This window comes from Thunnus albacares, chromosome 14, assembly GCF_914725855.1.
Source record: "Thunnus albacares chromosome 14, fThuAlb1.1, whole genome shotgun sequence".
Lineage (NCBI taxonomy): Eukaryota > Metazoa > Chordata > Actinopteri > Scombriformes > Scombridae > Thunnus > Thunnus albacares.
Genome location: NC_058119.1, coordinates 11,725,284 through 11,739,026, shown reverse-complemented (window position 1 = coordinate 11,739,026; position 13,743 = coordinate 11,725,284). Strand labels below are relative to the sequence as shown.

The 13,743-nt window shown below is 40.8% G+C and overlaps 1 protein-coding gene across 11 annotated transcripts in view; it reads left to right on the top strand.

The window, feature by feature from the left end:
- Nucleotides 1-13,743, top strand: part of LOC122996819 (neurexin-1a-like) — a 269,296-nt gene that overhangs the window by 164,951 nt on the left and 90,602 nt on the right. For all 11 annotated transcript variants that reach the window (XM_044372532.1, XM_044372530.1, XM_044372527.1 and 8 more), the window contains one exon: nucleotides 10,967-11,148. In XM_044372532.1, the coding sequence (XP_044228467.1) occupies nucleotides 10,967-11,148 (182 nt within the window). The remainder of the gene's footprint in view (nucleotides 1-10,966; nucleotides 11,149-13,743) is intronic.

Below are 13,743 nucleotides of genomic sequence, written 5' to 3'. Positions count from 1 at the left end.
GAAGAGGGACAGTGGAGAGGTTTTTACAATTTCCCCGAAAACGTAAAGGTAGCAATGTGGATGTGTTAAATCATTTCAAAGAAAACCCTCTTGCGGCACAAGCTTTTTGTAATTATGCAGGTCTAGTATAGACTGCTAAATATTTTTTTTTTTTATGAATAGTGCTACTGTAGGAGTATGTTCAGTAAAGCACAGTAACTCTGTCTGATCTTAAAGCAGCCTCTTTGTGAGAGCAGCGTTTGTGCTGATGCAGGTTGGGCTGCATATGGTGATGGGCAGCCAGAGTTGTCTCTAGTCTCAGATCAGAGCTCTGGCCCTGGACTCTGTTTTCTGCCTCACTTCCACTGTGTAATTATCCCCCACACTTGTCTTTTTCAGTAATTAGGACTGCAGTCATACTCCACATCTGTTGGCTCCCTAATACAGAAGACAACAGCTTCTAGAAACCATTTGGAGTCTGTGATGTTTGCTACATGCTAGCACACAGACCCACTGAAACTAAATAATGCACTGATGTCTGATGGCACGGACTCCGTCAAACAGGCTTTTAACTGGGAATGATAAAAGAGAGAACTGACTGATGCCCGATTTTCTTTAGGTCTAAGTTTGATATGTGTGTTTGATGGAACGCAAATTAAACACTGGATGCAGAAAAATCTAATCAACAAATTGCTGGCAAACAAAATGGCTGACCTGAACTGAGAGAAAGGGAGCATTGTGTCTGAGGAGCAAATGAGGCAAGTGATGATGAGAGAGTAAATTAGAAGCTGTCGATACTGTGAGACACCTCTATCAGAGCCAAGGCTGTTGGCTGGGGAGGCAGATATGCAGCTGGTCAGGGTAACAAAGGGCCCGTTTGGTGTATTGCTCCATTAAGACACTGGGTCTTGTCAGCTCTGCCTGGATGGGCCATTCTGCTCCACAAGGCAGGGGCTCATGTATCACTTAGGGCTTAGGGGAAGTGAGCATGGCAGAGGAGGGGGCAGAAGGGTGTGAGTGACACTGGTCGACTGAGCATTCATAGCATAATGTTACCAGCCCAGGGGGCAGAACTTCACCTCAACCATGAATTGATGGTCCCCTGCCATGAAGAGCGAGGGTGGTCGGTATGGCTACCCCGAGGCCCCGTCATGATGAGGTGCAGGCTTATCTCTTCAGAGCAGTGTGAGGATAAAATACGGTGAAGTTGTGCTACAGTATGATGCAGGGTAAGATTTCTCAATGCACAGTTTCTGTCGAATTGCAGATTGTATCGGTTTAGGACTGCTTAAGGAATCGTTTCATGTTTTTTTGACTCTATCTTAAAATAATACTAGCATGCTATATGTTTGTTTGCTGTAATCAATACTTCTCTCTATACTGGCCACAAGGAAATTCCTTCCTAGCTTGACTTCACAGTATTAAAAGGGACAAAATACACAGTACTCGTTCCATGCAGAAATTCTGAAGTTCAGCCAAAGCTAATGTGAGGTTTAGTAGCCTGATTTGGTCAAATAAAGGAGGTGTCTTTCAAAGAAACAGCCCTTTTTAGTACAAAATTGTACACAATTGTGCACAAAGCCGTCAGGGGTAGCGATACTTCCTGGTAGTCGCATGTAGGTTTGTTCCCCGTTGTTACACCAAATTCTGTGACCCATTAAATTCTATGACCCGATGAGGAATTTCAGGTTATACTGCCGCTGCAAATGTTTTAATCATACCCTATCACATACTGTATTTTGATAGGTGTTACCATAAAAAAGTATTCTGTTAAGGCCACAAATTTTAATAGCATCGATGTACCAAAATCTGTGATCCGTCAGTTCTTGTGACACTAGACGATCAGTCAGTATGACACAAGCCAAGTGTGCCGACCGAATTTTGTCAGGCGAGGTATAAGTGTTCCACTGAAATCTGCACGCTATACAGATTGTCCTGTCATTGCTATCAACATTTGTGACCTTCTCTGCATCTAATATTATTATTGGGTCACAATTTTTGCTTAGCAGCCATTGAAATGTGTGACCCTATCTACTGTAAATACGATGGGGACACCATTTTTAGTAGCAATAAACCTACCTGAACATACATGCTTGATCTGGTAATCTGAAACTGCTGAAGCCTCATATTTGCTTCGGGTGAGCCTTAAATGGCATTTTTGCATAGAACACAGACTGTGGATTTTGTCTCCCATCTCTAGCAGTGTAGTCGCTTTGGTTGCTTCACAGCCAGTATAGACAGGAGAAATGATTACATACACCGCGACACCATCCTTTAAGTATAAGTAAAGGTTGAAGAGCATAAAAAAGCCAATGTGTTTCTGCTATTGCCTCTTTCAGTGTAGAAAACACAAAACTACTTTCTAATCAACCCTTTTTCTATAACATGTCTTTATCTCGCTCCGTTCCCCTCCCTCTCTTCCTCTTTGATGTGGTCATTTCACACTGTACTCGCCTTGAGGTCTGACTTAAGTGTTCCTATGTTTTTTCTCTCTCTCCCCTCACTGTTTATTAGGTTTGTTGCTCCTATGATTTTGGAGCTAGCATCTTATACGCTTTAATAAGGATGACCAATCATGGGGGCAAGCAGCAATGCCCCACTTTTAGTCTCCACTTAATTTAATTACATCAAATTAGCAAAGCAGTTAGAGAGAGGGGACAGAGAGGATTAATCCTTTGCAGCTTATGAAGGCAGGTTGGACACTGTCAGCTGTCCTATGCAGAAATGCTGCTTTGGGATTGTCTTCATTAGAAGGAGCTTAAGGCTCATAGGTCACTGGATATTGTTAAAACAATACTGTGGAAATGGGCTAATTAGAATATTTGACAAGTCTAGGCTAAGCATTAAGGGTGACTCGGAATACCGCCTTTTTTTGTTTGTAGCTTTCTTTTTCATCCATGTTTGCCTTGGCACCACTTATCATTTATCAAAATAGTTTTTAAGCATGAAAAATGTTGTTTAATTACATTTATTATCGTCAATGAAGCATCACATTTGCTATTATTGAAATACTCTATTATTTCAGCCTGTAAGAATTAAAACAGAACATGCTGTATTAGCATAGGTGTATAATTATATCTCAGTCTCAAACAGCAGATATAACTGAATACTCTATCAGCCAGCGGTGAAGATTAAGTCTCTGGGCAATGAACTGTAAAAGTTTATATCGACTGTGCTGTATATATGCCAATATGCCCAGACTTATTAAGCCAACACAAAGTAAGCAGGCAGTCCGCGCTCTGGGTTGATTTAGCACCTCTGTCCACTCTGCTTTCTGCTGACTGCAAAGAGAATAGCTCAGCTCCTGCCTTCTGATAAAGACTGAAGGGGGGATTTATCACTTAAAAAAAGAAATACGAAAAAAAAAACAGGGAATGAAGCAAAACAGAATGTAGTAGAGTGTGCATAGTATTGTATGTTATGGGTTAGTTTCATGACTGCAGCAGGTATAGACCAGTTCCCATTCCATGCTTTTTTTTTTTTGGCTGTGCATTTCTAACAAGATCACAGTGATATATAAAATGGATGTTATACTCAATACTCACAATCCTGTACTGTAATCCTGTTTTCATCATGTCGTGGGAATCCTAGCTCCTCACGTATAATTCAAGTGGTCACATTAAAAGTTTGTTTTGCTGTCATTTCCTGTTGTATGTAGCACAGGATTGTTCCAGCTCCAACCTGTGATGAAACCTTTTTTTTCTCATGCCTGCTGGTTCTGTTCTAACTGCCTATGTTATTATAAGGAAGGCAGTTGTTTGTGCTGAGAGAGGATTAAGACAAGTCAACAATCCATAGTCTTTTTAGTCTCCCAAAGGCTCTGCTCACACACCACTGAAGATAGAGAATGGCTTTTTCCAGGAGCAAAGCCTGTAAGTGTGGTTTAAATTGTTGAAAGGACCTCGCTATACTGCAATGGAACAATGAACAGATATAGAAATAGAGATTGGGTTGGTTTTGGGGGGGGGGGGGGGGGGGGCAGTGGGGGCAGTGGGAGGAGGGAAGCCACAGGGATCTATCTGTATCCACCATACCTCGCTTTCCAGTTCCATTGTCCAGCTGAATTTTCTTCATTTGTACCCATGGGAGAGACCACCAGAGGCTGTGTTTTAACTGCCGACTCCAAACAACCGGAAGAACAATTGCTCTCATCTCATGTTTTTTGAGCTGCTGTTGTTCACTGTACTTAATTATTCCGACATACAGAGGCTGCCAGTCAAAGGTGACAGGCAATTAATCACCTTGCAAGTCGAAGCATTTGGTTATGTCAGCTATAAAAGTGACACCTGACAAGAGAATTACTTTTTCCTGAAGGCATCTGTTTTTCTTTTGTTGATCTGTTTCTTTTTTTTTTTTTTTTTTTACATGGAGCATAATTACAGAATGATTGCTTTAATCGTGAATATTATTAATGATTACTATGACTCAGTCCTTTTAAAATTATTATGACTCATTTTTTATGACATAGTAAAGACAAAAGCCATACACTCAAAATACACCAATTAACAATGACAAGCGTAAATTGATTTTCGGGGTCTTTAGAGAAGTACTGTAATAACCGCATTCTCCATCTACAATGCCTCCTAATCCAACATACCACAACACTCATATTCACACTGTGAAACCCTTTTCTTCAAACAACACAGCCCATCATGAAAACACTAAAATGACTCCATCTACTGAGGGCAAAAGCTAGAATGAGATAGGTATATTGGTGTTGCAGACAAAGGTTAAACATAAACTCCACATTACTAGAATGTGAGGAAGATCAGTTACTTAAAATTGCTGCCTTTGAGCAAAAACGTTGTGCTTAATTCACTTAAAAACAATTATTTGTGACATTTTCATTTAAATAATGTCCATCTCCAGCCGACCTCTCTAACCCAGTAGTCTTACAATTGCTATTCTAAACACCCGCGACTCTATTTTTATTTTTATAATTCACTGAATGCAACACAAAACCCATGGTGGAGGTGTAGAAAGTGACTTGTGTCGTGACCAGAAGTTCCCAGTGCAAATGTGGCACTGTTGGCAACAGGGTGGAATACATTATCTGTAGATGTGGTTTTCATCACCAGTCAAAGCAGTGCTCCCTGTGCAACAATGTTCTAGCGGTTCTGTGATGTAGAGAGCCGTACAAAGGGGATCCACCACAAGAAAAGCTCTCTCATGAGGAAACTCGTGTCCTTGTGCAAAAGGTGCAGAATTGCCGTGAGCAAATATACGGCATTTTAAATTTAATTAGCTTGGGACGAGATAACATATTAGGTTACTGTGCTGCTCTAGTCACAGGAGCAGGAGCATGACATTAGGTGAAGTGCCAAAGAGGACATTCTGTCTATGGGAAAGATAGGTCCACCAGTTATTCATAATACAGACACGTGGATATACTTAAAATGGAAAAAAAAGCTATTTTTTCCTGCTTGAGGGAATTACATCAAAGTCAAATTGGCCTACATATCCACAAAGAGACTTTGTAAGCTTAGGTGTAGGATCTCGACATGCAGGCATGACTTGATAAAGGCATGAAAGTGGCACAGGAATGGACTGCAGTGTACCATGTGCCTTTGACATGTACCCAGAAGGTGAGTGGGACAAGCAGAAATCCCAGGTGATCCTTAATACTAAAGCTCCTCTCCTCCCACACTGAAGCAGTACAGTTCACAGCAAGAAAAAAAAAAAACTGACAAATATGTCACCTCACCAACACAATGCTGCACCAGGCATCGACAGGAAAGTACACTCCTCACATCTATCCTGGGAAACATCCTCTGGTGTACAGAAAGAGATGTTTTACATTTACAGCTAACAGTGAACAAATCAGAAAGTAATAGTATGAAATACATAATTAGAATACAGTATAGTGGTAATAGTCACTACTGAACAGACAAAGATGAGTACAGACATTTAAACTCAAAAGAAAATAGACATTACAGTAATACAATGTACACAGTGTTAGTTTGATTAAACAGCTTAACAGCTCATCCCCAAAATAAAGCAAACATGATTTTTAGTGATGTTTTTAAAAAGTTTTGAGAAACATACCGACCATAACCCCACGAAAGAATGAAACTTTCCATATAGACAATACTCTTTGTTGCACATGTACAGCCATCTCCGTAGTGTGTTTCGTGGATCCACATTCATTAACAGTTCCTGGAAATAACTGTGTGAACAAAGCCATAGCTTTTCTTTTACAGCCTCCATAATCACAAACAAACACGCACACAGGTAAAAAAAAAAAAAAAATGCGAGAAGTCCTTGACATCAAGGCCTGAGAACTGCTTGCCTTGTATTTCTTTTGCTTGTAGGCAGGGTAAAAGAAAAACATATCGCAGACATAATCCATTGACATTTAAATAATCAAGTCATGTTTTTCCTTCCTCCGTTATTGCTGTTTCATGTCAAAAGAGGTTTGTATAATATTTGATAAATTTTGTCTGGCAATGACGCCCATATAGGATTGTTACTGTGGATCAAACAAGAACCCCCGGATCATATATTGGCATCATTATTTTGGATCATGGGGTGTGATGTACCATTTAATTATACACTGAGGCTGTGTGAACAGTGGCCCTACTCGATCGTCTCAGTAATTCACAGCTTTGCAACCGCTGCCAAGTTAGAACATGCAGCTGAAAAGACATTTAATTAGCTATGAGTTTGAACGGTTTTCCTCATAACCCCTCATTCTATTTACCACCTCATCTCCTCAACTATTAGACCATTTAATTGTCCAAAAAGGTGAAATATAGTGAGAAAGGTAGATCAGGGGAGGAAAAAAATTGATCACTTTGACTCACAATTTTCCCTCATGGCACTACATCTTCAGGAGCATTGATTGGAGGTGGCTCCTTTACCAGATACCGATAGTGTTTGATTGGATAATAGTGTCCCCATAAATCCTGGTAATGATTTCTCTAGAAATTGAAATGGTAATCCAATAGACATCATTAAGCTTCTTTTAATTGTACTCCTCCCGGGGGGTGGGGGCTGCGGACCAAAGATAAACCAAATGATGTTATTCTTAATATAGATTTTAACCCTTTTAAACGGTTTGGGAATCTACAAGACGTAGTACATTATGTAAATGTTCACCCACTTATTCCTGTCACATTCGCAAAGAAGTTAAAGAGCTTCACAGATCTGAAGGATGTTGTCCTCATTAAGCTCATTTCCACTGTAAGGATATAAACATAAACAGTATATGTCCATGTCTATATATAAGCTATATAGACATAGGTGAGAGACAATGGGGGGAAAAGAGGTTATATTACTTTCAAATTCCATTCAGGAGATTCATGGAAATGATCAAAAATTAATCTGAAAACCTTATACTATATGCCACGTCTCATATAATCTATTTTTGCACCCCAGTCATTACGGGAATCCTTGGCAGCAAATAGAGAGAAATGCAAGTGCTGTGTGCTGACAGAAAGCAGATCCATAATGTCATCTCTCCTTTTCATATTTCCATCACAACTATGTAATTATGATTGGATTCCTCCCCAGTTTCTCGGCAGAGGTGGTAATATGAGGCTCGTTATGATGGCTGTGTTGGAGGTCAGAGGAAAGACAGTCTGTGGGCCTGACCTTAGCTGAGCTGTATAGGCAAACACACACAGCCTTTGTATGTAGCTGCCACCCAACAACTGCTACTCTAAGGCGCAGAGCCAGTGTGATTTCCTTTGCTCACACCTATCCGCCTCTTCATTTGACACTGCACAGTTTATTTAACATACAGTGCTTGGAGGCCAGGTTGCTATATGCTCCTGTTTCATTACAGCAGAAATAGATTGAGACGTTGAGAAGTCAGCGCCAAGAGGGCTCTAACACACAGGCCATGTTTGCTATCCTACAGTCTACTATCCCACACACCTCTTTGGCCAAATGCAGGAGAGCTCCTGGGATGGTGCTACATTTTTAATGAAAGCAGAGTGTTTGATCTGCCAATGTTTATCGTCTTTGATGTTAACTGACACAGCAGTGAGCAGCTAGCTCTCAATGTAGTCCAACATGAGGACAGATTAATTCATTATCCTTTAACAGGGGAGGCTTGCGGTTGAGGAGTTCATCCTGAAGGTCTGATCATCTGTATGAGGCTTGAGTACGACTCACTACACTCACTACCTGCTCAAAACACACTTGCCTCTTGGTTTCTGCACACTGACCTCTCTGGGGAAATGCATATGAATGTAGGAGATACAAATGAGCGTGTCTAATGGGAATACCTGACGCAACAAAACCTTAATTACATTCTGTTTCCCAGTTATATAGTTGTGTGGTGCTACACCTCTAAGCACTTTGTATCTCAAACTCCCCACATTGTACCACGATATTGTCCTTTCATTTTTTTTTTTTTTTTTTTTTTTTTTATTAGACAGTAGGTGAACAGGGAATAAACTGAAACCCTTGTCAAATTAAAGAGACAACAAACGGGCAAGTATTTCCAGGACACTACTGTATCTAATGACTACAACAGATCCATATCAGGCCCAATGTCCCAGGAGAGCGCATAAATAACAAATATGGAGCCAGTGCATAATTACTCCCACCACTGGAGTTACACAGGCACGTGTCTGCCGATTTCATGCCACTGCACAAACTGTGTAGGTGTGCATTAACCATGTTTCTCCATGTATCTTAATCCTCAACAGTCCCTCAAGGAGTTTTCCACTATGCTCACTCTTGCTCATATGGATTTTAGACTGCTTTACCACATATTGGCAATCTTATTATCTGCACTCTCTGAGTCAGTTTTGGAACCATTTATATAATCTGCATGTCACAGAGTCGTTAGTTTTGTTGACCTTTGGTGGCTTGACTTGAGGGTCTTGCTGTTTATCCATTTAGCTTAAGGGTGTCACTAGCAAGATCTACACACCAGTCCACTGAAATGAGCAATCTCTATATTATAGTGTGTGTGTGTTTTTTTTTTTTTTTTTATGGAGGTCACCAACAGTAAATAAGCTGTCAGTGGGATAAAGTGGGTGTCAAATCGTATGAATAGACAGAGGGGGAAATAGACGCTTAAGGGCCCAGTGAGTTCCAACACTGACATGGTTTAAAAGAGCTTAATTATAATAAGCTGGAGCATGGAGCAAGTGTTTGGTGGCTTGGGGGGGAAACTCAGAGACAGTGACAACAGTCCAGCACGAGCAGCTACATGAACTGGAGATTGCTCTGTGAAGAGGCCAACATCAGATATGCATTAGCGGAACAAGACTGGTTTTCAGTGGTATCCGCCAGACTTCATGAAAAAGAAATGATGCCTGTCTCGCAAATATATTACACATAATGTCTTTTCCTTTGCAGAAGCCATCAAGCTTCATAACGCTTTATCCATTAGAGGAACAAGAATGCTTACAGTGTTATTTCATTACGTTTTACAAATGCGAGTTATGCTTTATGAAAACAATAAATCCCGCCATAGATCTGTATGTCCTGACATCATTTGTTAATCACATTATTCTTAATTAATGATGCAATTCTTTTTAGCTAATGGTTGACAGTGTGTATCGACTGAAATGAGGGAATGAAATTGGAAAAGGAACTTGAGAGTAGAGTGACGCGCTTAAATCACTGCTCTGTGAATAAAAGCCAGAGGGAAGAAAACAACAGAAATATATAAATAAATGCAAAATTTATCGATAGTTTTATATCCTCGTGAACTGGTTTACAAGAAAATATTGGAATTACAGTCAGAATGATTTATAATCTATTGTTCAGGCTAAGGCTGTTTAACTCTCTGCCCCTATGAATATTAACACACTCTGTCTCTCTCTCTCTTGCTCTCTGTCTCTACTTCTCGCTCACACACACGCTCACACACACACACACACACATAAATGCATCCCACACTACCACAGCTCCTTGTCTAATTTTTCATGAAGATAGCTGTTTTTATGCTAATCTGACAGCTGCATTCATTTTCAGGCTTTCTCACAGGCATTTATTTCCCAATCTCATACTCATTCGTTCACAATTGCACACACAGATACACACTTTTCTCCCACAATCATACTTTTCTATGTCCTGGCAAAAATGAGTGGAAACACTATCCTAATGAAGGTTTCTAATTAGAAAGAAATAGGGACTTATTTGATTGAGACAACTCTGAAATGATGAAGCGTTGGATGTTTGGCAAGAATCAAAACCTTGGACTGTCTTATTAGACATGAACAGACTCCCACTTTTAATGGACCACTTCCTTCATTAGTGGAGAAGGGCTTATTTCCAACCAGCAATTTGACTAGGTCACTGGCATAATGCCTCAAGGCTCTTTCTCACTGAATAGCTAGGTAATTAGAATCACTCGTCCATCTACTAGGTCATGTTGAAACCTTTCATACTGCTGCTAAAGACAACAATGTAATGCAGCAAGACAGGAAATAGCGGGTTTGGAGGTCACCAGAAGGGCATAATTGGATCAGTCAGTCAATAATGCTGCCGGCTTCGTCTGCCTTTGAGGCTGCTAATGAAGCGCGAGAGTCGGGGAGGTGCCCATTTGGCATGCTGGTTACCTGGGCACCGAGGACAAGACTACAAATTCGCTAGCGTTCACTTGTACTTCTTCGCTCTAGAGGTGAAACAAGCAGTGACAGTAAAACAGAGTAATTGTGCAGCATCGTGAGGAAAGGGGCACCATTACCCTCCTCCCTCATTTCCGCTGAATTTTCCCCCATTCATGAATTGACGTGAGTGTACTTAAACCCTCAGACGGGGCTGAGAGCTGTTCAAGAGTGATATGTTGTTCAGTGCATTGCAAAGTCATTACTCAGCACAATAAAACACTCCAGACTGACGGTGCTCTGTGCACACGACATTGAGGTCTGCTTCGCTGTGTTAATAATGTTTGTGTTGACAGTTAGTTGTTGGTGCCCGTGCACCTGCAACCAAACATTACAAGGTTGTGAGGGGGAGAATACATTACTAATGTCTTCTATTTGTTCCTTTCTCTCCTTTTTTTTTTTTTTTTGTTCTCTAGCGGGAACAACGTACATATTTGGGCGAGATGGTGGACTGATCACATACACGTGGCCGCCAAATGACCGTCCCAGCACGAGGGCAGACCGGCTAGCCATTGGCTTCAGCACACACCTGAAGGATGCTGTCCTGGTGAGGGTGGATAGCTCCTCTGGTCTCGGAGACTTCTTGAAGCTCCACATCGTAAGTGAAAAACATGTTAATTAGCACGCTTTCAAGTGCAGTAGACTAAATTGCACACAGCACACTGTACATGCAATACATATGTTTAATCTAGTAAGGAATGAGGTCATTTTAATTTACTGAAAAGTACAACATGTATGACCAAACTAATGTGGCACATTATTATAATCTTGTGTGTCATAAGAAGACACCCACGCTTGCTTAACACCTCTTGTCCACGTGTTATGGCCTCTGTGAGTGTGCAGCAGGAACTGAGGGAAATGGTGCGGTAATAAGGGTTGGTTCCATACAGTGCATCTCTGACCTGGACATAATTCTCCTGGCTGCCACATGACCTTCCTCTCGCTAGCACCCACTTACTGACAACAACACTGATGCTGGCCAGGAGCATACAGGCACGCTGAGCATGTATACACACTCACAAACATGACATCGGTCTTGAAGTTTGCCTCAACCCCCAGCTGCCCACACACCGAGATTCACACATACAGTAAGCACACAGTGACATAAGCAGGCCTGTCCTGGGGACACAGAACAGCCGTGATGTTGTTCTTATGAGACAACTCCGTGTACTCGCTCTGCGTGGAAGTGCTTTTTTGCCATGTTTTTTCTCCCCAGGCCCTCAAGGCCAAGTGATTTCTAGCCTCTAGTTTCAATCCAAGAGTAACCACACAATTAATAAAGAAACCACCTTTTTCATGCGCACCATTCATCACCAAATGCCACCCAGGGACACAAACAAGATGTTTATAAGATCATAAATTGCAATATGGGTGCTAAATGACAGATGTGTTCAATCAGATGTGCTAATGCTCCACTACGATCCTCATGTTATCTGCGGCTCTCTTGGCTCCTCTCCACCTGCACGAAACACCTGAACAGGGATAAAAACAGGCGAGATTTCCTTTATACGCTACTTTCATATGAGTGATGGAAAATGTCTTCTCCAACAATTTGCATAGACAGAGTTCCTTTTTAAATTAAATGGCACAACAGGGCTTTGCTAGGTAGCTCATCCCAATCCACAGAATTAATATGCATACAAATTTGCTCACTTGCTTGTACATGAGTAACACTTGCTCTCTTATTTCTGAACAATTCACACACTTTTGCAATTCATTTGAATACCGTGTAGTTAATTCCCGTTTCAGGCCCTTGTGCACTGCACAGATACTAAAAATAGGGAAAACATATGTTATGTATGTTCCATACTTTACAAAATGTCTGTGTCTTACACTAGACCTCATACACAAAGAGACATTTGCTGAGGCAAGACATAGGTGATATCTCAGAGGAAACATCTCTTAAGATGACGGTTTCAGTCTGTATGCCGGGATTTAGGTTCACTACTAGTGATGAATGTTAGGGGTTAGAGACCTGAGCTGCACAGACAGGAGAGGGGGGAGAGGGGGAGTCTCACATGGTCTAACAAGGCAGAGAGATCATGCAGCTTACAGCAAACACATGCGTGTCCTTGTTGATGAAATGTGTAGCATTCCATTGACATTTTTTGCAGGGAGAAAATGTTGATAAGGCATGTTCTTACAGCAGGGGCAGTGGGTTGTGAGAATCCCCTCTCCTCTCGCATCAGCAGTCACTTTGAATGCTTCCTCTTATTTATTTATTTCTGCACATTAATCTGGGGGCTTTGTGAAATGTTGCATTTCATTAGAAGATGAGAGAAGCGTGAGAAAAGGGAGTTTTAAAGAGACAGAAAAGAGGCATGAACACGGGCATGAAGAGGAAGAGACAGAAGGTCATGCTGTTGATTTGTGTTCATCTAGCTATTTAAGATGAGCAACAAGGGTAAAATGTAAAATACACAAGTAACTCAGTGGAAGCTTATTATTCTTTTGGTACAGTGCACCATGAAGTTGCAGCAGTGCAGTGTTAACTATAAATGAAGCAGCATATTAGAATATTCTGTCAAATAATACTCCTAAAATCATGAAATGATGATTCGACTGAATGATAAAATGGTCATTTTTGTAAGAAGTTTGTTTAAAAAGACCAGAATTCAAGTCTGTTGTATTTCATTTTCAAGTATTTCAAGTATAATTGACTGCAACATTTAATTATCATAAGGGATATTTTATAAGCTTTGTGTTGCAGCTAAATGGAAGAATAGCAGAAAATCACAATGCATTATAGAATTGGAATACTTATGATACTAACCCTCTAGATATGTGTTTCGTGGCTGTCTCTTCCTCATTAATTACACTGCAAAGGACATGTTTTACAGCACTCTATTAAACACAATGAGCTGTGCAAAATTACCACTTTGATGCGTTTCTTATGCAAGAACAGCAGCACTCAGCTAGTCACCTGCAGTAACCTTATCTAGTTGAACTGCACCCTTAATGGATCACACTGTTCTATGAAATAAAATGAGAATATAATGACTTTGTGGCCCAGTTTCCTATAATACTATGCTGGGAGCTATGCTGTTTCACCCACCTTGGCCAGAGTGTCTTATTTTTAAGAGTAAATGCATTGAATTGGTGCGACAGACTGTTGATTTCTATTGCTGGATATGTATAAACCAATTTTTTGAGGTGGTAGTTCAATCAGGGATGCATACTTCCCAAACAACGT